General features: G+C 43.6%; 1 protein-coding gene across 3 annotated transcripts in view; it reads right to left on the bottom strand.

Annotated features, from left to right (window-relative positions):
* Nucleotides 1-26,448, bottom strand: part of GRID1 (glutamate ionotropic receptor delta type subunit 1) — a 543,067-nt gene extending 516,619 nt beyond the window's left edge. For all 3 annotated transcript variants that reach the window (XM_075717629.1, XM_075717630.1, XM_075717631.1), the window contains exons 1-2: nucleotides 26,370-26,448; nucleotides 24,022-24,177 (exon numbers count right to left, since the gene is read on the bottom strand). In XM_075717629.1, the coding sequence (XP_075573744.1) occupies nucleotides 24,022-24,177; nucleotides 26,370-26,448 (235 nt within the window). The remainder of the gene's footprint in view (nucleotides 1-24,021; nucleotides 24,178-26,369) is intronic.
* Between the last annotated feature and the right edge of the window lie 607 nt (nucleotides 26,449-27,055).

Below are 27,055 nucleotides of genomic sequence, written 5' to 3'. Positions count from 1 at the left end.
ATTCCTTTAAACATGCATTTTGACTAACAAAAACTCCAAATTAGCTGTCTTGAAGCCACTGGAATGCATAAAGATGGAAACTTGTCTCACACATACAGAGAACCGAAGCCCTTGGGTCAGGTAAGTTGAACCACAGCCTGCTGTGAACGTCCAAATTTCAGAGTTAATTCATCAACAAGCAACTACCAAGTACACAGTTAAGAAGAAAGCATTTGTGCCCACTTTGGTCTCCCATCTGAGGAAACTCATCCTACTTAACAAAATGTGCGCAGACAAATGGGAGGAACAAAAAGTGAAACTAAAGCTTTCCTCCTTCCCCTACCAACATACACAGAAGTTTCCTTTCACTTACTGATCATTGTGCCCAAAATGTACTTTCTACAGTGTGTGAAATCCCCACACTTTCTAAGAGAGGGGAACTCATCTCAGGAAGAACAAAATCCGTATCTCCCTATCCTGCTCAAGAGCCACGTTCATGAGCAACTGGAGACTGACAGATTTTGAACCTACAGCTCTGTACTGGTTTGACATTCACCACTGCACACCCCAGATAAAAACAAACACTTGGCATTCATTCTGATTCAACATACTAAATTCAAGTCATCTGGATCCAGGAGAATAACTGAGCATTTCATGTTTACTTATAAAATCCACAAGCTGGGTTAACATGAAGCACTTCCTTTACTCTTTTGGAAAACGGGGCACTGCCCTACCTTCCTTCTCCAAAATAAAGTTAATTTGAAACGCCACTATTTTCCTACAGAAGGACAGATTCCAAAGTACTTGCCACCTCACGCTGAAGAGCATGCAGAATGGATTATTATTACATAGATTTCTGAAGAGCTCGTCTCTCTATTGTGTCTGCAGATAACATATGCTGTTTAAAGATGAATAGTAGAAATGAAAGGGGAATCCATGGCGCGGGTGGGAGGCAAGAGCCAAGCTAGAGACTATAATGGAAGTCTTTTTGTGACTGTAGTGTTTGTTGCTGCAAACAATATAAGAATTCGGTGCTCATTTGAAGTGTATCCTTTAGAGTTCCAGCTGTGCTGATGCAGAGAGGGGGGAAAAAAAAAAAATCTTAAAAGATGAGATGTATCGGTTCTTCCACTGTAAATAGGAAATATAGCCTAGATAGAGAGGGAGAAAATATGCTTTCCAGCGTATATAAAATCTGGAGGCATGACTGCTGTAGGAAAGATGCACATGTAATGCTTTTGAGACCTGGACAGTCTGAGTTTAAATGGCTCCTGCTATGACTTGCCACATCGCCACATTTATGCGCATCCAGTCTGAAAGGAACATGGACAAAATAGAAAGGTGTGGGGGAAGTGTTTCCACTCTGGTGACGTCCTCAGATTTCTCCTGACTGAGGAACACAAGGGTTTTCTTCTGGCAGAAGGACCTCTTGCACTTTGGCCTCCCTCACCTCTAAGCAACGTGCGGTTTTGTTTCCTTTTTTCTTTTCACATAAGCTTTCTGAAAGTACTAAGGCAACAGACATCCTACATCACAAACATTTGATGGCTGTGGCTGCACTGGCAGAGGAAACAGCAGAGAAGGGAGGTCCAAAAGTAAAGGCAGACAAGGAGAAGGAAAGTGACAGATGAGAAAAAAATTAGTGAAGTCTGGAGTGGTAGGGAAGGAAATAGATGAGCCCGAGGAAAGCACTTCATGATGCAGGAATGTGTGATGACAAGACTAAGAGGGGCCAAAGAGATGTCAATACATCCAAAAAGGGAACTTGTTTGTGGTGCAGTGATTTACAGAATGCAAAGCAAGTGTTCTGGAAAACTGCTGTTATCCACACATTCAGAAAAGGGAGAAAATTGAAAAGATAATGTTGTAAAGGAAAAAACAATAACATGATGAAGAAATACATATATTTGCTTTCTAGGGCAGTAAAGTTGCAGAACATAATGAGATGCGAAGGGAGACAAACTCAGCCTTTGAGAAGGCTGCAAATGCATTCTGGCAGCTATCAAAGACATGTAGCAAATGAAGATCAGTCTAAAAGGTAAACAGAAATGGTGCAATCTTCATTTATTTTCCTTTAGAAAATTACAGACAGATATCAAGGACCAAACCATACCTTGACATAGCTCTTTGAAGACAAATGTAAAACAAAGGGACAACAGGAAGGCCTGGGGAAGGTGACAGAAAAGAGTTGGAAGGTTTGATGGACTTGGCCAGGGAGTTTTCATCAAATGACAGGATACTGCCACTATCAAGATTTACAAAATAACAGACCTCTATTAATACCATATAAATTCCTTCCATGCAACAGCCTGCTTCCTCCAGCACTTAGTAAGTTTTCCAATGAAGAAAGACCTTCTAAACATTGTAGCTGATCACAGGGAACCAGCGAAATGCCAGGAAAAAAATGGTAAGACCAAGGATAGTTAGTAGGAAAGCTGAGAGTTATTTTAAGTAAGTGATCCACATGCACTGAAGTCCTGCTATTTTTTGTGATTAATCAACTAATTAAGTATTACTGATTGCTCTGCATAAAACCTCAAAGTTAAAAACATTCTCAAAATAGGTACCACTATGCAGCCAAGTGGTTGCAGCTTCAACAGGACCTTGCCAGTTTTCTATTTAATTTGGTCACTCACAAGACTGTCAACTTCTCTTTCAGATTCCAACTCTGACACCAGTAGGGAAGGGACAGCCACGTTCAGAAAATATCTGGTGCAAAGCCATCGAAAGGCAATCAAACCAGCAATTTCAGAGACTCTCTCACGTAAGTGGTGCAGCCAGCCACCCCACCCCCATTATCTGAAAACATCTCCCTCAGGTCAAACGCTGCAACGCTGTTGCAGGACCTTTTATTCTAATGCAAATGGAGAAAAGAAAAGCACTTCAAGTTCTTGTAGCGAAGGCAAGATATCTCTGAATAAAATACTTAAGAGCGTGCTGAGTATTCTTATCAGGACTTGTTAATTAATTCTCACAATGCTCCTCACAAGTAGGTAGAGCAGAAAGATTATATTATTACAGAGCAACCATATCAGTATCTATACAGTGACAGACAATAAAATGGTCTAGAATAGCTAAAAGATTTCTGTTTAAGAAAATACAGATTTACTGGAAAGTGACTGCCTTTTTTTCCTACTTCGAATAATGACTGAGATTTTTAAACTCTGCTTGACAAGCCTGAAACGTATAACCATCCTGAGCAATCAATGCATTTACATGTACCTATCTGCCTCTCTGAAACGTCCAGGCTATAAGAAACTTTGACATTGCTAAAATGACAAAGACTACATGTGAAACAAGTCAGTACTGCTATCACCTTGCCTTTCACTGTTCATCTAAATCCCCCTTGATAAAAGCCCTTTTAGAGTCGTTCACAGTGACACACGGCTATTATACAAAACACAAAGAAGGTTTATATCAAGCTAAAAACTTTGTCTAACCCAAGTCCTCCTCCTTTGCTGTGTGATAGGCTATAGTTTGGGGGCTTTTACCGATTTCAGTCATCAGGGGGTATATGAAGAAAAAGAAAAATCTTCTACTCTGCAAAGCTTTTCCTTTTTATGAGATCTTATGGCGCTGTGCAAGCAGCGATCTCCTGTTCTTTTCAAGTATCTTTATGGAGACTCCTGGAAAGATTACCCCTGGATAAGAAGGCTTTGAGGGGCTGTAAGTCAGACACACACTCCTGAGCCCTTCATGTCGCCAGGGATCTGGGGAAGGAGCATTATCTCTCAAGACTATTTTGAAAGGGAAATCCACAGTGCTATCTCTAGAGCAGCTAACAGCTCCATCTTTGAGGCCTCCCATTAAGAGGTAAGAATGACAGCCTCTCTGTTTCCCGTGCTTTAAAAGTGTTCCCTAATCAAACACACAGTGCAGGTACACAGCAACCTCCCGAGATATTCTTACCGTATTTGACACCTCCTTATTTTAGTCTGAGCCTCCAGCTAATTAGTCATTTCTGAATAGCAGATGGTCAGTATCAAAAAACTCAGGCTTGCAAAGGTAAACCCAAGCATCATAGCTATTTCTGAAGCATTTGGCTGAACAAAAGGCAAGAGGAAAAGTACTTTCAATGGACATATATCTTCTTTCTGTTGCACCAAATCATCAGGAACTGTCTTTATTGCAAGACATACATTGTTAGGCATCACAGCAATTCTTAACAGCATTCAAGTAGTGTTAAAGCTTGTGTAGAGTCTTTCCTCATGAAAGGAGGAGATATTAAATGGAGGGTTCAATGTTCTGTGAGAAGTAAGGACACCAAGATGGGCATTTGAGTACCTGATTGAAGAGTTCCAGTGCAAACACAAACACAAGGTTGTGTGTCAGCCAGTGCTGCAGGGCTGACGGCTGGGTCATCCAGAGCACAGGACCAGCCTGGCAGAGGCTGGGCCTGCAGGGGAGATACCAGAGCAGTCAAGAAACTACTGTTCAACCTGTCCTAACTGCAAGCATTTCACGAAGAAATTCCTATGAAGGATGGTTTTAGCATAAAACAAGACATATTTTTTAGGAACTCATAGTGAAAAAAAGAAAATTGCATTAAAACAACAGTTTAAATCTCACAAGAGACAGTAGAAAATAAAGACTAGTGCTAAGAATAGTCACTCTATCATAACAAAATAACATCCATCTCTGTGTATTGCTTACCGCAGATGGAAATGCAGAAAAAGGCTCCCAGAAAGAAGCGTTCACTAATATGTACATAATCTGCCTAATGGTGAGCAGTTATTTTTATATATATACACATACACACACATATCTACACACACACATATATGAATTTTACAGAAGTGGGAGAAATACAGGCCAATTGATTGGTTCAAGTTCCAGCTTTCAGAACTTTCCTTGCCTCAGTTGGTACCTTCCTTGCTGAGGTTAAAAGGAAATTTTGCCCATGTACACAGACTTCAGTAACAATTCTCGAGAAGGAGACGAGAGATCAGTCGTGAGCAATCCAAAATATTCTGCTGCCTCACTAGACAAAAAAGTCGCAAGACAGTTTTTTAGGTACGTTTTGTGACTGGCCCACATAGTTGGACCAGAGATCTCCGAAGACTGCCTGTCTGCAAATACAAGCCTCAGCGGCCCCCGGCCGGCTGCCCAGGCAGCAGACCCAGCCACACTGCTCTTCTCCTGCCTCCTTCCCACAAGGAGGGCCTGCATAGGAGCAGGGCCTCATCAAGCCCTGGACCCAGCAACCATTGCCTATAGGGAAGGCAAAGACCACTAATGCTTTTACCTAAAAGTCACATATTTCCCATTTGTTTTTAAGTCTTCTAAAATACAGTGAGGCTTTGTTGTCAGATATCCAGTTACACTAAAAGAATAAACAGTTCCCTGGAGATTATTTTAGTTAGGGGTTTTTCCCAAGTATTTTCAAGATGTGAAACAAAGGGAACTACAGGGATCAAAAAAAGGCAGTGGTTCTGTCTATGGACTGCCACTGCCCAAGCCTGATTATCTACTTAGTTTTCAGACCAAAAATGTTCCTTATCACAAGAAGAGTCTGCACTGACAGCTAGGGTTTCCTAGGATTTTATTTGGGAGAGTGGATAGAGGCAACAGAAAACATCACTGTCACCAAAAATTACACATTCTGAGGCAGGAATACTTTTTTTTAATAAGAAGTCTGTAACAGAAAAACTGCATTCTATTCAGCTTTCAAAAAAACCAAGATGGAATAAAGGACTTTTCCAACTGTTCTTTCAACTCTCATTGAATGAGGTTTTAAAAAACAGTTAGGAGTTTAATTTTGTTTGCACTTTCTGTTTTACATTTTCTCAGAAGGATGATAAAGGAGCATAGATGCCTACATGCCTTTTCAAAGAACCATTCTCATATTTTGCTGCTGAAAGTGCTTAAAAACTAATGATGAATCTCTAATCCACTACGGAATACATTCTGTGCTGCAGCCATTTTTGTGTATTAAAAAATTATAGGCTCAGAACTCTTATCTTCTGTTTTGTACTATCCAGTAACAGCAGCTACATCTCTGCCATATCTCTTGCCACATCTGTTTCTCGATTCACTCTCTGAAGCTACAGTAAATTAGTAAATGCAGTGTGGAGTTTTGGAGTAAGTAGACCCTTTCTCTTGTTACAGTTCAAGGATATTCCTAAGAAGGGATACCAAGCTCCATCTGCATGGTTGGCACTAGGGCCTGGAAGACCCTTGTAGAGAATTTTCTGTTTTCATTCTCCCATCGTCCATACTTGGCTAGCTCTTGCTGACTTCTGTGCAATAGTCGGCTATAAGCTTAGAAAAACATCTGATACTGATTGTAAATCTGCAAACAGACTCTCCTTGAAAGAGCTAGATACTCTCAAATGCAAACCAAGACTCTGAGAACCCTGAACTCCACAGATCAGACCCTTAAAGCCTCTTTTTAGGAATTATATGCCCATCACTAATAAAACAGGCAGTGAATTTTTAAAGCTATGTTTCCTATAACTTTTACAGTCAGACTTAATACCTACTTCAGTTACCATAACAAGTGTTGCAACAGATGCTTTTGCATTTAACGAAGACAGTCAAGCAGATTTATTGCCTATTTCTTCTAGAGGTGACTGAATAATTTTCAACAAATAACTTTGTGCAGTATAGTCTTTATTTTGGTGCCTATATTGAATAGCATATATCAGACTGCAGTTTTTTCTCTTAGAAATGAGCCACTTCAAGTCTTTACAGATCAGTTAAGCCTGCTGTGACTCACAGCTTAGCTGGAAGCAGTCAGTCCAGCGACACAGTCCTGGTTGTCTTTTCCTAGCCAGCTGAGCATGCCATCACCTGTGAGAGGATTGGCTGTGTCTGAGCTAAAGGGGCGTAACACTGAGAACACTCAGTATTCTTTCAACTTTGTTCATGGTGCAGCGCTGTCTTTGAAATTACTTTCCCATTGGCTGTACCTTTCAGAAATATGGACTCAGTTCCCACACAAGCAAAGCAGACAATGTATCATATGGACTGTTAAACAGAGACAGCTCACATCATCTCAGCAGTTTAGGCAGAATTGAATTTTGATGCCACAAGGATAAAAGGTTGTTTCTGGCCAAGTCCAGACTGCCTCTGCCATAGGAAATAAATACGAAGGGACAAACCGCAGGTGAAGTCCCAGTGGTACACTCAGGTGCACAGATCCTATTATTCCTGATGTCAGTTGGGAGACAATGGAAAACGTGAGGAGCGGTGCTCCTTCCCTGCTCCCAGCAATAGCTGCCTTTCCCAAATCCCAACCCTTCTCATGGGGCAGCAGCAATGCTGGCAAGCCTTGCAGAGCAGCTAAATTCATCACTAGAACTAAAACTGATGCTACACTTACAGTTACTTGCCCCAGAGCTGCCTGCTTTGCATGTGCCTTAAGCCATCCTGCCTTTAAGCCCATGCACGTGAGAAGTTCCTTCCATGTGCAGGATCTGCCTGTAGAAGGATCTAGTATCATATTTCAGAAATACCTGCAAAAGATTTCAAGTGACTGTAATAAGCATAAGCAATATACAAATTTAATTGCTTTGTTGTTTAAGATGCCCACTCGCTAAGGCTGAAGAGCCAAGCTAACTTGGAAGGAAAGAAGAAAAGAAATGCGTCCCAAAGCAGATTCTCATGTGTATGCCAAGCTCTACTACACACGGCAGGGTAGAGGAGATAAAGCTTGCAGCCTGTACTTACAGGTATCCCTAGGACTGGACCTGGTTCATGTTCACATTACTTACACTGAATTGGTCACAGGTCAGGTCTAAATGCAAATGGGCCTGGAAAGCTTTTCTATGCACAAATTCTCAGCCTCCTTGTAAAAAATAAATGTGATTTGCAGTATTTAAAATCAAAGAGTTGCCATGGGGTTACATGTGGTCTAGGACCTCAGCTGTAATGTGTCTGAGGATCAAGCCAGGCCAAAGTTCACATGGTTATTGATGGTTATAAGGTTATGTTTTCAGATCTCTATGAACAGAAAGAAAGCAGGGCGTGGTCCTCATACTAAGCTTCTATGAATTGAAGAAGGCTACAGAAGCATTTAATAAATTTAATAAATTAGAGCAGTAAAATGTTACTGCATACAGTGATTTCTTAAATTTATTCATATTTCTGAAGAAAGTTAAGTTCCTCAAAATCCTCACAGAAATAATCCTTTCTATTTTTTAAGTAAATGGCCTGAGCTTTTACAAAATCATCAAATAGCTACTGTGTGCTATTAATGGCAACAAACATAGTCAACTTCAAAAGTTCACATGCAATATACAGAAGGAAGAACTTCCAAGGAATTTGCTGCAATCAGTTCAAATGAGGCAGATGGGAAGGAATATGCAACTCCTATGATTCAGTGAGTTACTGCCAATATAGGCTACGATATTAGAAGTACTCAGCGACATTGTTGTACAAGAGAGGTCCCATTGTAGCGTGCTGCATTAACAGCGGCAAAACCCTTGAGAATTTTCCAGGCCTTGTCAGCCCAGACTGCTTTGATGAATGGTATGAACAGAAGATGAAATAATCACTTGCTAGTTTACAAGCACTGAAATGCAGCTATTAAAGATTCCTAGGCTGCATTATGACAGCGGCACAGTCATGCTTGGCAAACAGGCCAATACCTGAACTTATGGTTGTCAGACATCCCAGATTCCCATGTTCATTTTATATCTCTGAAGCTTATACCTGCAAAGACCTAGGGTTCTCCTCCTTTGCATTGTAATTCACTACAGAAAATAACCAAGACCAGCACATTCAAGGGGGTTGTTCATCTGCTTGTCAGCACTTAGATAATGGCTTGTTGTTCAAGAACATCAGTCAATTTTTCTAAGAAGACAAACCCTCAGTACCTCAAATAAGGATTTAAGAGACCATTTTAAGGAAAATAAAAATAAGCGTGAGGTTAATGACAGTGAGTATACTGTCATTTTATGGTTGGACTTGATGATCTTAAGGGTCTTTTCCAGCCTACATGATACTATGTTTCTATACTTATGCTCCGCATCTGGGGGACAAAGCTGGAAGGATCATCTGGGTCACTGACTCCAAATCTCTGCAATCACATGAAAATACAATCAAGGGGTGAAGAACATATCAGCCCTGTGAACAACAATCTAGGCAATAAAAAAAAAAAAATTAAAAATCAAGTCTGTTGTCAGCAGATTTAAATTATCACCCCTCTCAGTAACTTTTCCAAAGGTATAGAAATTGAAAAAGCTTGAAAACAACTGGCCTACAGCCATCCCAAAGTCTATGGTAAGACGCCAAAGGCCAGAACTACAATGCAACTCAAGAGGAGAGCAGAGGAAATTCTAGGCCATCATGCTGACCCCAACAATATCAAGAAATGTGTTATGTCAAATAGTTCAGAAAATCCTGAGACATGGATCACAACCCACACAACACAGAGAGTAAAAATGAAATAAGCAGCATGTCCCCACTTATATCAACAGGAAGAAAGACTCCTTCACAAGTCCACATCCAGTTTAACCCATTTCTGGTTTAAGCAAATGCAGTTTAGCAATTACAGAATTAACTGATAGGGGTACCAGCCTAATATACCAAGTATCTCATCGCTTCCTTTGGCCAGTGTGGTACTTTGGGTGACCAAAGGATAACAGCAAAGAGAAGGGAGGGAAGGAAATAAGGGATGAAGTAAAAGACTACCATGCACTTTAAGCTATGTTTCAAGAGCTAGATCCCTTCTTGGGCCCTACAGACAGGTCAGAAGGAGGCATGAAGTACGTGATAACACTACATGAGCACTGGGAAGAGGAACTCCAATCCCAAGGACACCTACAGAGGTCACGAACATAAAGTTTTGTCTTCCTTACTATGCTGTACAGATCAGCACTTGACAAGCGCATGAGAAACTGCATTGGGAGTCCCATTTCTCTTCACCGGGTAATTCTCATTCACCAGCAATCAGAGTTAGTCAAACTTCCACAATTTAAAACTTAATCTAGGACCAGCATCCAGACAATCAATTGACCTTTCTCTGCATCAAGATAACTAATACTCTGAACAAGTTTACTTCCTGTATTAATATTTTTCGATAGAAAAAGAGATAAAATAATTTTCCTATAAAATCTCATCAAAAAGAGAATATCATTATGGGGAGAATGGAATAATCCTTTTTAAGCCAATACATCCATCTTAAGACAACCTTCAATATACTTTAGAACATTTCAAGCAATTTTATCAGCATTTAGGAAGGAAAAAGAAAGCATTGAGGCCTGTCCTGTCAGCAAATATTTCCTATCTTCAGCTTAAATCTCAATATTATTCCAGATGAATGCATTGCAGGCACACTTTTTTAAAGCACTGTGAACACTCTATTACATTGATGGCCACACTTTTCCCATGTGAGCCACTATTTGCAAATATGGATACCCTGGAAAAAAGGTAACTGGTAATCTTTTGGAAAGAACACAGACACACTTCATATTAACAACCTCTCATTAAAAAACTCAAAGGACTTTTTAAAATTATATTTATGAGACCAAGACCAAAGTACATCTGCAGTTGTCTGTCTCTATGGTTTCATGAAGATAATGATTTTGTCATATATGTTAGAAAACTTTCTGGCCAAAAGCTAAAATAATTTGATGTAGGTTTTTGTTTTGTTTTGGTTTGTTTTTACACATCAATATAATATCACCAGAAATATTGGGGGCGGGGGAAGAATTGCAAAGTTCACATATATACAGACCTTTTTTCAGGAGCGATTTCATTTTCCCCCATGCATGCTTATTTGAGCTTTAGACCAGCTTCCTCAGCTGGTTTGCATTTTATCAATGGTATCATAAGTTTTTCTATCAATTCTCACACTATTTATTAACATTGTAATAACATGCTAAGTCTTGAAGATTCCCCTTCAAATTATCAGCTTCAAAGTGCATTTTCCAAAGGCCCTAGGACCTATGACTATTTCCCAGTTAATCTGATACTCTGACAAGCTATTTGCAAATCATATATTCAAAGTAACCCTGAAGAGATATAGATATAGTTTTAAAAGACAGAACTCTCTAAATCCATATATTTATTTGTATTTCTTAAGTCCAATACACCTTACCAACAAAGTAGTTGGGAACAGATTTAAACGGCAAATTGACACAAGACTTCATTTTGCCTTAAGGCACTTTCTGGGGGAACTGGAGCCAACAGAGCTTTTCCAGGTGTCACTATGCTGTTCTACATTCAAAGAAACTCCTCCTATTTCTTCTTCAACCTCAGAAAGAACAATCCTACCTTATTAGCCCACTGAATTGTCCCGGGAAGTGAACTGATCGATGCAGGCTCACGTCTTTTCTGCCTGTCCCTTGATCATCTTGTGACTGAGTCTAACTTGAATTTAACTAGGTAGAGTGTCATGGGTATGTATGATACATATTTTTCTCTAGGGCCTTGTACAGTAGTTCTCTGTTCTCATGCGCTGCATTTTACAGTGTACAAATTTTACAGTTAACTTACAGTCCGTGTACAGGTTTTGTACAGAGGTAACTACACCCTTGGGCAACTAGCAGTGCTATTTCTGAAAAAAATAAAATAAATGTAACTTTATAAGTCTGCCACAAGTTACAGACTGTAAGCTTTTCTCCCCTGGAAGCCCAAAAGAATCTCAATGTTTTAAAGCACATTTTCTCTTTTTACAAACACAAGAGATCCAAAACAATTTATTTCCCTTCTAATTACCCCACGTAACAGCTTATTCATTTATTTTTCTGAGAAAATAAATTTCAGAGCCAAAATATCACACACATCCTGCTCCGAGCCTTCCTCTTACAGCATCCTTTAGGAGACGTGCCACTTCCAGTGACTCAACACAACCACCCATAACTTCTCAGGGCAAGAGACAAGACTCCAGTTTACAAATAGTCTCCCTACAGGCCAGCAACAATAAAAGACCAGTTGGCAGGATTACCAAAATCCAGTTTAGAGCCCCATTGCCACCATGAGTGCAGAACACGAACTCCTGTCTTTGATCAACAAACTTTATTTCTTGCATACCCATCAGGTGCATTTCTGCATGTTGAGCTGCCCTAAAGGACAATGTCTCTTTGAAGATAGTTAGCACAAGAAGAAAAATAAAAAGGCATTAAAATTATGACAATACATAATCTGCCTTCTACTTCATGGACATTTTTTGAAGTATTTTTTGACCAAATTACCATTTTAGTCTGAATGCATTTAACTGCCAGCGTTGTCAGAATGTTCTATAGCAAATATAACTGACCACAGTTGTAATTTCTTTTTTACATTCCTGATATTTTGCCATTCTTTAGAGCTACTGTGATGCTCTCGAGGAGCACCTCTGGCTTTTTGTCCACGTGTCTTCTCCGTTTCCTTATAATGTCAGAGATACACAGCTTTAAAGGTTAAAATCTAAAATAAAATAAGGAAGAGAGGAAGATTACCCATCATATCAGTGAAAGCAGGATGAGAGACTTAGTTCCGTCATACAAACCCCAGGCTCACTGCAGCAGGTAACATAGAGGAAGCTGCATGAAACTTAAAGGTTTCCCCAGCGCTCACTGAAAGGCAGTAAGTCTCCCAGAGACACACATTTCATTTCCATAATGCAGTTCCACTTCTTTTAATGTAAATGAAAAACACAAAACCTTAGTTTTCTCATGTAGATATAGTAACCATTTACAAGCCTTAGAATATGCTCTGAAAAAACATCTGTGTACTGCTGCCAACAGATGTTGTCATCATGATGATTAAAATGCAGTGGAAATAGAATAATCCAGCAAATCACAAAAAGCATGTTCATAAAATCTATTGCATTGAGCAGTGACAGGGAAGAGGGAGGTAGGGGGGGAACACCATGCTACCAAACAAGATAAAAAAGACATCAGGATTCAAAGAAATAATTTACATTTACAAACTTCATCATTCTACTTCCTAATGAATCTGCTGTCTATATAAAATGGGGCATGGCTGGAAGTGAGGAGGTGGCTCTGAAAAGGACAGCCACAGACATACACAGAGAGTGTATGTCTCACCAGGTAGATGTCTTTGAGAAACTGGAGTTTTAGTGAAGAACCCCAGGCATAAAGATACCAGCTACAACTGTACGGTCCCCAACTTGGCAATAAGACACTTGGCAATAAGAACAAACCAAACGGATAACAGAAGGAAACCCTTCCTGAGATAAATATCAGGTTACTGAAAAAAAATCGAATGAGAGAGAGCAAAATGCCTTTTGAGAACTAGGATTACAGATTTGATTCAAAAAGAATCAGACATCACTAGTCATTGCATTGCCCAGATGACTCTTGAGTTTTAGCTGACATTATGTTTTATTTTTAAGCAATAGTGTAAAAGCAGAGGACACACCACAGTCACAAAAATGTAAACTGTCCTCAATGCACAGCAAGGCATTAAGCCTTTAGAAACCCATTTGTGAGCCAATCTTGCCACACCAGTGCCACTGCAATGGGCAGGGAAAGGAGGGAAAGATGACTCCAGCCACCGGCTTTAGGAAGGTTGGGTCTAATCACGCTTGACAACAGCACTTCTGCTTGCCTGCGCAGCTGACTTTGTGAGTACCCATCCAGAGGCAAGGCAAGGCAAGGTAAGCCAATGGCTTACCCCATTGGCTGCCGAAGCACTCTAACGCATTGAATGGGTGCACTAACTCACAGCGGAGGATACAGCTTGTCTAGAAGCCTTGCTGCAAGACCTTCCTCCCAAGTGTTCCCGAAGAGTTACCACACACATTCCATCAGCTCCCTTACAATTTGTTGGGGTTTTTTAAAAGAAAAAAAAAAAAAAAAAAAAAGAGCTAGGTAGTGCTGAAACATGAAATTACTTTCCATGTGGACTTACAACATTTTAATCCAGCTATAGGCACTCTCATTTCAAGCTGCCCTGGACAAGCGACTTTCTACAAGCAGAGGTTCAGTCAACCTCAACTTCTGCTAGACCATATCTTTCCCCATCTTGTCCTGTGAACACACTTTGGAAATACCTTTTCTTCTCTCGGGAAGGGAAATGCCTGCCACAGGCTGATTATTTGCAGACTGATTACTTGCAAACGCTGTCACACCCCTGCCCTTCTCCAGCCTCTTTAAAAATCCAGACCCATACTGTGCAAGGATCTGGCTCAGACCAGAGGAAACACAAGATTTTTCTGTTTCTGTTTGGGTCACTAAGTCCTACCTATATCAAAACCACTGTTACTTCCACAGTAACTGAAGTACTTCGGGACAAAAGCAAGCTGAAAGAAAAAAAAAAAAAAAGTTGCAGTAAAAATAAACTTAAAGCAGATAATTGGGTTGTTCCTTTTTATTTTCTGTCTGCTTCAACATCCTAGCCCTGTGTTTTGACCCTCGCAGATATCACATCCTAAGTTCCTTTTCTCTGAGCCTCTCAGGTAACTGTTCTCATTCCAAAAATACCCTCAAGTAGGATAGAAAATGGACAAAACATTTGTCCTTCAGACTAAAATGCAGCTAATACTACACACAAGACAATGCTCAATTTATACCAAAGTTTTCCTTGCAGTTCTAAAACATTTCTTAAATAAATGTAAAATTAAGTCAAGGGTTTGCAAATACACAGAAAAGACACTGAGAGGCTCTGTGTCCCATAAACCAGCTCCTCCTTCCACTATCCCAAGTTTTACCTTTATCCAGGAGCAGAGAGGTTAAGAAAACAAAGGCCTATGGAAGTGCTGCTCTAGATCACACACGGTTTCTCCACTGAAAGTATTACCAAGCAACAAATAATTGGTATTTCCTAAATATCAAGTAATGGTGTAAAGTAGAGTAATTTACCTGCTGACAAAGACAATTCTCATTAACTTTACAAACATTCATTTATGTGGAAAATCCATATATTCACTTTCCAAATAAGAACAAACCAGACTGTCAATGAGATTTTGAGAATATTGAAAATATTCCATCAGCAATGCTACTAGTTAAAATCTCAGAGACTCAGATAAGTAAGTTAAAAAGCAAAGGATTAAATGACTGGACTGAGAAATAGGATACATAATGAGAGCTTGGACACACTGGGAGGTTTTTTGTTTGAGCTTCTTGTATTTTTTTAAGAGATAAAGTAATTTCTTAGATATTATTCTGTTGAATACAGGGAGGGGGAAATTGTTTTCTTACTGTCCTTTTACTCCCTCTATGAAAGGTTGCTAAGGGAATGGTTCTCAGTAAGGTCAAGCGGTAGAAATCCTGCTGTGTGTTTTAATGCAGCCAAACAGCACTTGAAATTAATGCCTCTTGGTTCTTTTTACCTTTAAGCACTGGCTGTTAATGCCTTCCAGTGTTCATTCTTACTGCATATCTGAATAAATTTTTATATATATATATATATATATATTAAAAAAAAATAGGCAAAAGGGAAAAAATGGACAGGCACCAAGATGCCACAACAGGGTCAAAAGAAAGGAGCTTCACATAAGCAAGGCCAATATGGACAGACTCTTTCTAATAAGACAAACCTTTCAAGCTACAAAAAGCACTCCAAACCCACAAAGTTGAATGCAGGTTCAAGCACAGCAATCAGGTCTCCAAATTATAATTAAATGCAAGCTATTAGGAAAAACATAAAAGAAACCCTTTCAACATATTTCTCATTTCAGATATTTATTGCCTTAAAGTTATGTAAATGAAAGAAATCTCAGCATATTAGCATATCATTATTATCTGCCTTTGAAATGATTACAGATCTACATATGATATAAAATGAGGTTCTCAAAATGTTGCACACTATTTAGCAGTCTCCAATTTTCTCACTCCAATTTTCTCATGGACAAGAATCCTAATAACCAAATTGCTACACTAAGGATCAGCATTAGCTGCTGCCTTTCCTCAGGGAAGAGTGAAATGGAAAGGATTCTCGGGATGGCACCTAGATTTCAACTTCAGAGCTGACACATTTTTGTGTAAGGTAGTCTGCATAACTTGTATGTGTCCTGTGCTTAATGTTCCATTCCTTGGTCTGAAAACTGGCCTCTTTCAACAGGTTTCCAAATGGAAAGAACCACATAGCATTTCTGTAGGTAAGAAAAATCACTGCAAGTTCTATTACATCAAAAAAACCTGTCAAAGTGCAAAATTGAACATGTAAGCCATTTCTCAAAATCATCCACTCAAATATCTGTAAATTATGGAAGAAGGTATTGCCAGAAAAGCAATAACTGTGTGGGCCATGTTCATTCTAGCAGGGTACTTTCAGATAAACAAAGACATCTGCTAAAAAAAAAAAAAAAAAAAAAAAAAAAAAAATCATATAATTATAAGACTCACACAGATGTATGATTCCAACAATGCATTCTAAGTAAATTTTTTTCTGAGGGGCAAATTGAAAAAACACCTCTAAGCATGAGATGACAGGGGCAAATAAAAACACAACAGGAATTCCCCTCAGAGGGAATTTATTATGAATAAAAGTATGAAAAACATTTTGATCTTTGCCTAAAAAATGAAGAAGAGTTTGACTATGGTTCCTCTGAAATGGCAAAAAGTTAAATCCGAAGTAACTATTTCAGCCACGGTCTTAGCATGCTGTGGTCTTATGGTCAGGCACTATTGTAGTTGTATAACTGGGCTTTGAGACTTCGTTTCATTTTCCTTCTGGTAAATAACTATGGTAAGCCATGAACAGTTTTAATAAACATGATGATATCCCCTTTGTTCAAAGAATGTGTAGTTTTAACTCCTTTCACTGTATGGCTCAACCATAGCTTGATAAATCACATCAAAATATTAAATTCATCTCATTCTGCAAGTATGAAGATGTAATTTAAAATGTAATACTTAGATAGTCAATCCTCTAATCATCTGTAGCTGGAAGATTCTGAACACAGAAAGGCTCAAGGCATGTTCCCTGCTGGACACATTACACTAAGTCTAGCAATTAAATTATTTGTACGGGGTATATGGGCATGCATGTATACGTATATGCATATATACAGATTGTATTTCACAGTTTAGGAAAATTTTCTTTAGCCATTACTTTAACTAGATCAGGCTGGGGTGGGTTTGTATACTCATTTCACATTTACAGATCCTCCTCCACAGTAATGACTGAGAAAAGCTGCCACAGACAAACAAAGCACTCAGAAAATTATTTTCTCCAAGGAAAAAAAACATTTAAAAAAGAGAAACAGAAAGAAAATCTTTAACCCTGAAACACATTTGCTAATATTTTTATGAACGCTGCTTATTCTGATCTTTTGGGATAGTTTCTAGCATGCTAGTTAATGACGTAGCATATTTTCTATAATGAAATCCTAGAATAAGAAACCCAACTGCAGCCCCTTTATAAATGAGCAGGATTGGCAGCAGGATCAGTGGGAACAACCATTAGGTACTGAAAAAGAACTGTAGCATAACCTGCAGCTGCTCTTGTGTATGAGACCCTTAAAACAGATGGGTGACCCACACGCAACATGGAAATAAAGGTATTAGCAAGTCTGCATATTAGAAGAGAGAGAAGAAATGAGCTTAACCTGTTATGCAGATGGAGGGAATGAAAAAAATCCTTCAGACAAAATAAAAACCTTTTAACTGCAAAGCATGAAAGCAACAAGGGATTCCCTATCACCCCACAGCAAGCAGGGGCCGAGACACCTCCTGTGGCAGGTGCAGCATGCCACCTCCCCATCACCAGCCTCCGCCGAGCTGGGACAGGGATCTGTGCTCCAAACAGGTCCCATCCGCACTGTGGGTGTTTCCACAAAAAAATCCCTTACTACCTTGGGATGCTAAGCTGTGAGCCCCAGCAGCACCTCCTTCTTCCCCTGACTCCTCACTGCCTGCCCGCGCCCCAATGCACGGAGGCTCAGCCCCAGCCTGAAATGATGGGAGCATCTGCAAAAGCAGAGAACATGGCTGGGGTGGAACTAACCCCAGCACATCCTGAAAAAAAAACAAAAAAAACCAACAACAACAAAAAAAAAACCAAAAAAAAAAAACCAAAAAACCCAGGCTGTAACAGGGATGTGTTTGAGTGGGACTGCCGCCCGAAAGTACAAAATATTTTGCACTTGCAGTTAAACTGCGACCAGAACCTGAATAGCTGTGGCTACAAAGTAACAAATCGCAAGTGGGAATGAAACAACAAAACAAGCGCGGTTTTGGATGTTTGCCCACAGCCTGTAGCCTGCCTTCATCCTCAGCACAAACCAGACTCCTTTATGGGCTATTGACTCCTTTCCTTCCTACTGAAGACATCTGCAGGTCCCTGCTTTCAGCATAACAAAAACACAAGAATGGGAAGAGATGGACGTTTTAATTTGCTCTTTTCTTTAGCTCTGCAAAACACTCTGGTTTATAATACACTGAGCCGTGCAACTACAGAGCATAAAAACACAAGCACAATGAGATGACAGTGTCACAGATGTCTTCACTGTGGCAGTCCTTAACAAATCTCAGGCTGGTCCCAGAGGGCACAAGGAGGTAAAACTGTTAAGCACATTCACCGCACTGAGCAACTGCTTTTAACTGCAGCAGACTAGTAGAAAAAACGTGTAGTTGCACAGTAAGGCCTCTCTGACCACGGAAGGGAACCCCTACCTACACTCTTTCTGGTTGTTTTTTAAAAGGTGTTGAAAGCTCAGATTAAAACTAGAAAAAAAATACATGTAACGGTATGTTCTTTCTGGAGAGCTCAGAGTTCACCTGTCAAAAACTTCCGAACAAGACCCCATATCCTGATGAAAACAGTGTGAAATCTGTGTTCAAGCAAGCCACAGAAGAAGAGCAGATAAAGGTAAAGGTACATGACAATGAAAGGCTCGAGAGAAACCACTGGAGAAAAATTGACGCTATATTGATATAAACTAATCCTTTGCAATTCCGGCAGATGAGAATTTTTTATGTTTTACCTTAAAAATCTAGGTACAGCCTATGATTTCTAGCTAGGCACCAAATTCCCCAATCCAATGCAGTCAAATCAATAAAGCTTTGTTTTTAAAAAAAACTCATAATTTGTATATGCAATATTTCATGAAGTTTCATCTTATTTTTCATTTATACTTGTTATGCTTCCCTTTCCTTTCTCTCCACTCTTCTATTCCAATATTAAAGCATCCTAACTCTAAAAACAACAGCCCCCACTTCTGGGGCATGTGAAACTACGCCTCAGCAAAACAAACCATCTTATTCCGCATTTACACAAACACCTATTTGACGTAGTTTTATATGGTGCTGGATCTGGGCTTACCCAATGGCAAGGGGAAGGTTATCACCACGACCCAGGGATATCTTTTTGCAGTTGTTGTTAGGTCTTCCTCTTCTATATTTAATAGCCACCTACGTTTAAATTCTCCCAACGGAGAAAACAGTCCTTTACCTGAATCCTGAAGTCTGTATTTCGCCAAAATCAGAACACAACTTCTGGCCCACCTGTGGGTTTCTAGTCAGGGATGCTTGCACTACCTTGAAATAGGGCCCCAGGTTTGCAAAAAGAGCTGCGTGCAAATATCCCAAGATGCATGCACACACACAAGCATACAGTCACTCTGCTCCTCCACAGTTCCCTACCGCTGGGCAACGCACACATGACAAATATAGATCTGCTTGGGATTTTAGCCAAATAAATAAATGCAAGAATAGCAATGGAGCTGCTGAGTCCCATTCTCCAGGTCTGTATTTCATCTTAGATATCTACAAATTGATCAGCTTATACCTTCTCAACAAATAAAACTGTTAGAAAGCAACTGCGGTAGTAACTTGAGATATACATGCTGAGCCAAGGTAGTTCAAGAACTATGCCAAGTACGTATTGTTACCGAGTCCTACAGGCTATCATAAGGCATCAGATTCACTCAATGGTATACAACACAGACATTCAAAAAATCAGCAGCTCTGAGTTGCCCTGAAACCACAGCAGTGTACACAGGACTGACAATAAACCCATTTATGGAACACCAGTCTTGCTCTCAAATCACATTCTGGTTTTCCAAATTTGTTTCCAGAGCTGACAGCATTTTAACATCAACAAGCACACATATGAGGCTGCTCAAATTAGAAACAATTCACTTGAAATTGCTATGCAGAGAGAACAGCAAGTTTCAGCTCCAGGAATGCTCCATAGATGTGCAAGCATCATCCACTGAGAAGCAGGGTTTTAAAGTTTCACAGTTTCTGAGTAACCATCTCCTTGGGATCCCTTCTCCAAAGAGCATTACAGAAGTTAAGCATGAGCTTTCCTATGCCCCAGTTTTGACCTACAGCTAACTATGGCCTCTCCAAAAGCAACATTTTAAAAACTTACACATTAGCTTTGTTTAGTTTTTAGTTTAAACATGCCATCATGTTTTCAAGCCCAGATGGAAACTTGTTTGCCACCCATACATCATACACAAAGTCCCTTTTCAACACCAATGGCAGCCTCAAAAATCCCAATCCTAAGTGAAAGCTTTAAAGTGTTTCTCATACCTTTGAGCTTATTTGAATCCTTGAATCACAAAAAGGTTACCACAGTACTAGCTTAAATACACACCACACACAAACAAGCGCTTATTATCTCACATCTCAATCACTTAACAGAAACTGAGCACATAGCTCTTTTGGAAGCAAGTATATAATTTAACATCATGTTTGCAATTTGAGCTCATTTCCTTAAAATCATATGAAAAAAAGCAATGATTCCCCATGTATATCTTCTCCTGTGACAGTGAGTGAAAAAACAATTTTTCCCTCAAGTAATTGCCACATACATAAAAGCAATATTCTACAAAATGCAACAACTGCTTGCAAGCACAAACAGACAACAAAGTCCTATTTTATGCATACACCAGGGTCTGTTTATTCTTTACTGTTACATCCCTTGCCACTGGAATTCCTGCCACCCACTTGCCACACTTTGTTATAGAATATGAGTTTGATGGAGCCAAAACAATCTCTTTACTTATCAGCACAACAGGATCTTGTTTCTGCAATGTATATTAAAATGAAAGATAAAGATGGAACACAATTTCCACTTTTCATTAATTACTGTTCTCTGGCACCCGACACAACCATTAACACAAGTGTCCACCAAGTCTTGGAAGAAAAAGGATCTCTGAATTTTATTTGCCTATTTCAGTCACCAGAAACTATCACAACAGTGTCCTCTCTCTAAAGAAAAGTCCCTAAAGCTTTTTTTCCAAATCTTACAACATTTCTCAGCTCCCAGCATTGAAAACCACTCCATTCATGAAAGGCAAGGTGTCTTCTGTTTGGCCTTTAGTTCTGCAAATGCATTGCTCCTACTGAGAACACCCTATGGTTACTGCTCTTCGTGCTTCCTACCCATGCAGAAGTTCTCCAGCTGCACAATAAGTGCCAGGTCAAACACATGTTAAAAACTATCTCCATCAGTAATTAAAGTCTTGTTACTGTGTAATAGACGTTGTTACATGGAAGGATGACTTTCCATAATTTTACCAGCACCGTATCATTGAAATGAAGGTCCTTGCTTGCAGCACCCTTTAAAAAAGGACTTAAAGAATAACTTCCAATGTCATCTCACAAAACCATGTGAAAGACACTTCAAATAGAAACAATATTTGTGATTGGTTTGATTGCGTGAACTATTCTAGCGGTAGTAACACAATGGTCTATTTTTATTCCAGATTGGTTTTTACTATAAAAAGTTCCATCGTTATGAAACTAATGCTTGCAACATTGATTTCCATGGCCCTGCTTAGAAAGACACTGCAGAAGAATAATGTGGATGGTGGGGCATTTTATGTAACAGCAGCAAGATTCTGCAAGCAGCCAGGGCAGCGGATCTGCTCCAGGTTGTTTTGACTATCAACCGCAATATTCTACCAAAATGAGCAGGAAATCTGCAGAGTGAGATACAATGAGATTTTGCATAGTCAGAATGATGCCGAGTAACTTGTACGTCCCGTGGATCATTCTGTCAGCATGTTGTGTAACAGTTTCAAAAGTAGGAAATTAAATCTTCAATAAAAAAAAAGACCTGACCTGAACCAACAAAGCAAGCCAGGAAATTGAGCAAAGTCTGATACTCTTCTCTTAGCTCTCCCACTGTGGCAAGGTTTTACTCACAGACAGGATCACTTCGTAGTCCTCCCAAAAGAAGACACATTGATATGCCTTAATGAAGTGGTGACAGAGAAAAATTTCTCTTTGGAACTGTGAACATTCATCAGCCACTTCCTTAATTCTCCAGCATAGGATCAGTTCATCAAAGAGCAATTCTAATTGCAATGGACACATGAGCACTGAAAGGGCATATTAGAAGGGATAGGAAGAAACATCTTTATTTACATATATTCAGGTAGCATAAAGATTCTGTATCAAAAAGATTAAAAACCTGACCGGAGTCTTTTCTGTAGCTTCAGCATGGATTTTCAACAAAAATTTTATTTTCTTAGTAGTCTTCATAAATGCAATACTAATCTTCAAGGTTAGCAAATAAACCAATAATAAAAAAAAAACCCAAACAAACAAACAAACAAACAAAAAAAAACCCCTACTAGATCAAGAAGAATCCTCAAGTTGGTCATGCGTTTCTGCTTTCAACAAAACTGAGCAACGGAACTCTGTCCGCAAGACTGTCAGCTCAGATCCCAGGGCATTCAGAAGAGTTTCATAAAGTTTTACTTCCGAGAAGAGACATTGTTGAAAGCAATTGTTCAACCAGCCAACTACTGTCACTTGCATGAATATGAATAAGCTCCAATATAGGACACTGAGCTTTTGCAAATGTGAGAAGATCCAATTGGTCAGAGTTAATCTTTGCCAATACATCAACCCGCCACTGTTCAGAGATTTTTATTTTCCTCTGGTGCCTGACTGTGTGGTGGAGTTTTGTTTTAAAGTCCCCTTCTTCCCATTTTCACAAAGATTTTTTTCATACTGCCTTGCTAAGCTTTCTGAGCACCAGGAGGAATCCTGTTGTTAATGGGATCGGGCCGTTGAAAGGGTATATATTGCTGTTTCTCCTGAATGCGCATGATATTTACTAGCACCTACTCTGAGGAAAAAAGACAGCAGAAGAAGTTGTTCAGAGTTCATGAAAATTAACATTTGGTGTAACTTTGTAGCCATAATTTGCATGTACACAACTTAGACATAAATACATATGGATTAATGCAAATTTTCATACAGGGAAAGATTCACTCTCTGCTCTGTAAAACTAAGGGTAAGGCTGGTGATGAATCATTTTTTTATATATTCTAGTCTGGGTATATAAATAGCTCTCTGTTTCTAGAATAATTACTACCGAAAAACACAGCTTCTGAAATAACCGAGGCCGTAATTAACCTCGGCTTCATTAAATCACAAATAATATCTTTTTAAAGTCTTATTTTGTAAAGGCAAGCTGATTAATTTAAACGTTTCCCTTTGCAAAAATCTCACTGAAATTATTTACCTACGTAGCTACTTGTCAGATCTTGTAAACTCCGGGAAGGTTTTCAGCCGGCGACTCGGCTACCTCGCCCCCTCCCCGGGCACCGGGAGGGGCTGCACCCTCACGGAGGGCCGCGCTGTGGCCGCCGCCCCCCCGGCTCTGCCTCCCCTCGGGGGGCGCGGGGGCAGATGCGCGGGCAGAGGGACCGGCTGGTGCCCCGCCGCCTCCCGCGGCCCCTCCCGCAAGCGCCGAGTCCTCCTGCCCGGCCCCTCGGCGCCGCACGACCACCACACACACACACACACACCCCCCGCGGGCGGAACCCCCTCGTCGGCCCTGCCCCGCCGCGCCCACGCGTGGGCCCTGCCGGGGGGACGGGGGCGGCGGCGGGGCCTGGCCTCCCCTCCGCTGCGGCGGAGACAGGCAGCGCCCGCCCAGCCGGGGGCGGCCCGCAGCCCGCAGCCCCCACCCCCGGCCCGGGCAGCCCTGCGCGGCACGGCTGGGCACGGCACGGCTCGGTACGGCACGGCAGGGCCGGGCACGCCGCCGCAGCCGCCGCACCTCCCCTTTCCTTGTGAGACAGCGCCGACCCCCGACCGAAGAAAAGTTTCCAGCCGAGCGCCAGGACAGGCCCGGGCTGCCCGCGGCGCCGAGGCCTCCCCCCGCCCAGGGCCGCTCGCAGCCCCGGCCCGGCGCCCAGCCCCGCCCGCGCCGTGGGTGCCGCCCCGGGGCGCTCACCTTCCTGCACCGCATGGAAGGGGTTGTTGGCCTCTATCAGCTTGATGGAGTAAGTGATTTTCTCGCTCTGGAGGATGTCGTCATTGAGGTTCAGATCCGACACCGCCTGCTTGAACACCTCGTCGTCCTTGGCAGCATTGCCTTCGAAAATGGCACCTGCGGGGAGGAAGGCGGCGGAGGGTGAGGAGGGCTCGGCCCCGCTCCTCACCGGCTCGGCCCGTCCGCTCGCCGGCCCCGAGCCCCCGCTCCCCCCGGGCCGGCTCGCACGGTGCCAGGCGGGGCAGCTCCGGGGGCACCAGGCACCTTCCCCCAGGCCCGGGGAAGCGCAGCCCTCCTCCCGGCCGCCTCTGCTCCGCCGCCATTTGGGGAGCCCCGACCCGGAGCCGCGCAGGGGCGAGGGACGCGCTTCGCCGGTGCCGGGAGAGGGAGCGGGCTTGGGAATTAGCCCAACTTTTTGCTCTGCGCCGCTGCCCGGGTTGCCGCCTTTCGGGCAGCGGTTTTATCGAGGCTCCCACGCACACACGAACGCGAAGCCAGGATTTGCGTCCAGTAACCTGGAAGCTTTAATTTCACCGTCCTGTTGATGCAGTTAACGTGAAAACATCTGGCGATGCGCGTTACATAAGATCGCCTCCCTAGGGAGCTGTGTGCGCCCACGCCAGGCTTACCGCCCTGCTCCACGCAGCGGTGGGAGATCTTCCGCGCTGGCAGCAAAACAAGCCAAAAAAAAAAAAAAAAAATACCCCAAAAAAACCCCAAAAACCCAACCACGTTATCCCCCAGCCTGGAAAAGTCCTGCTGATTCACACCGTGCCCGCCCGCGGCTGGAGGCTCCGTGCCCTGCCCGTGCGCACCGCCGGCTCCGCTGCGCGCAGCCCCGCGCCCCCGCCCCCCGGAGCGCGGTCGCTGCCGGAGTCAGCGAGCAAACGCCGCTCGGGTGAAGTTCGTGCGGGGAGAAGCCGAGGTGACACCGGCCGCCCGCGGGAGAAGCGGGGCCGAGAGGCAGAGCCGCCGAGGCTCTATCGCCCCCCGGCCCGGGCCCTTCCCCAGGGCGGCCCCCCCGCCTCCCTGCCCCCCCCCGCGGGGCCGGCCCCGGGGCCGCCGGGGTCTGCCCAGCCCCGGGGAGCGCCCCTGGGCCGGAGTCCCCCGCTGCGGTCAGGGCTGACCCCGTCTCCTTAATGGCTCCGCAATGCTGTCTGCCTTGGCTGCGCCCCCAGGCTCCGGAGGCGAGCGGCGCCGACCGGAGCCTCCGCCGCCGCCGCCGGCCCCGGGGCTGCGGCCCCTGCCGCGAAACTTGGTAGAGGGCTGGTGCCCCTCTCCCCTTCCCCGCCCCCGGTCCACACGGGACTTTCCTCCCGTTGTCCGTGGAGCCTCCCCTCGCCAGGGTCGCTCCCGCCCCGGCCCCCTCCGTTTTTTGATCTCCCATCCTCCCCAAAACGCCGGTGGGAATTACGGCTTTCCATTTCCCGGCCGCACTCCCGTCTCCTCCTCTTATCATCCTCCACAAGTGATTCTCTCCCCCCTCTCCGCCCCTAAACATCCTCATTTTGGTTCCTGCTGGTACCTTTCAACACCAGCCAAAAGGTGACTGCAGAGCCTCGCCTTTGCTTGCCAGGCTTCCCGCGGATCCCACCGCGCCTTGCTCCCAGAAGCCATAAAAGTTCACACCAGCCTTCCCTTTGCCTCTTATTCATCCCTCTCTCCCTGCCGCTGCCGATCCAGCCTCCTTGCTGCCCAGGGCTTTTAATGAGATCTTATTCAAACCACAACAGTTGCGCGCACAGGCACACACACGCACACAGAGCCACCGCAAATCTCGCCTTTCTAACCCTTGCCCAGCCAAGTGCGCCCCCCGCCCCGCATTCCGGGGGCTGACACCTGCTACGGCAGGGGATGGAAACCAGGGGATCAGCTCCCCGAAAGTTTCCCCTACGAGCACGTTCAGAGGATGCTCTCCCCTGCTCGGGTGCCGGGGGCGGGTGTTTGTTTTCGGTGGCGTGGAGGCGGGGGGGGGAGAGAAAGCCTTTCCACGCAAACAGGTCCAAGCACAGGCTCCCCAGCCACATGGGAGACCGCAGCGGCGGCCCCGGCGGGTCCCCCGCCCCGCGCCCGCTCCCGGCCCCGCAGCCCGGCCCGGCGCACAGCCGGCATTTCGCCCCTAACTTTACAATCGGGGGCACGGGGGGGGGGGGGGAATTCAGCCGCCTTTCTCCCCTCCCTCCTCCTGGCTCTCCGCGGAGTTGGGTTCAACCGCTGCCTGTGCCATTGCCGCGGTTAAACGAGACGCTCCCTTCGTTTATGCATTTATCTCCCGCGTCCCTCTCCAACCCCCCCGCTCCGTCTCTTACCGATGTGGATGATGGAGTCCGCCCGCACCGAAACGCACTGAAATATCCAGGGGAAAAGCCAGAGCATCAACACTTCCATTTCCAGCCTCTCGCACAGCACATCAGCCCGGGTTTGGTGGAGAGACAGGCAGGGGAAAAGAAGAAAAAAGGCGCAAGGGCAGGTGGAGCGAGGCAGCAGGCGCGGGGAGGGGGGGGGAGATGCCCAGACACCCCCCCTTAGAAAAAAAATCCCAAATTCCCCCAGCACCCCAAGAATCTTCCAAGATTGAGGAAAACGGGCGGCGGGGAGAGAGGACGGCGGCGGGCGGAAGGCGCGCGGAGGTAGATCCCGGGCTGGCAGGCGGCGCGGCGGAGCCTCCAGCGCTCGGTGTGTGCCGGGGCGCCGGCAGACCGCGAACTGCGGAGCGGCCCCCCCGCCGCCGCCGCCCGCCCCCCGCGCCACGTGACTGCGGAGCCTCGGCGCCCGGTGCCGGCGGGGCACGGCGCGGCGGGGGCGCGGGCGGCGGGCAGCGGGCACCGGGGCAGCGCTGGCTCCGCCGGCCAGCGGGGCGGCCGCGCGAGAGCGGGGAAATGCCTCGCAGTTAAAGGCATTTAGGCATGGCCGGAATTACCTCTCCCCCTCTCTCCTCTATGTATGTATCGAACGTGTGCGCGGCTCCCGGGGGCCGATGCCCCAAGCGCCGGGG

Source organism: Pelecanus crispus, chromosome 10 (genome assembly GCF_030463565.1).
Source record: "Pelecanus crispus isolate bPelCri1 chromosome 10, bPelCri1.pri, whole genome shotgun sequence".
Lineage (NCBI taxonomy): Eukaryota > Metazoa > Chordata > Aves > Pelecaniformes > Pelecanidae > Pelecanus > Pelecanus crispus.
This window is presented reverse-complemented; position numbering and strand designations above follow the sequence as displayed.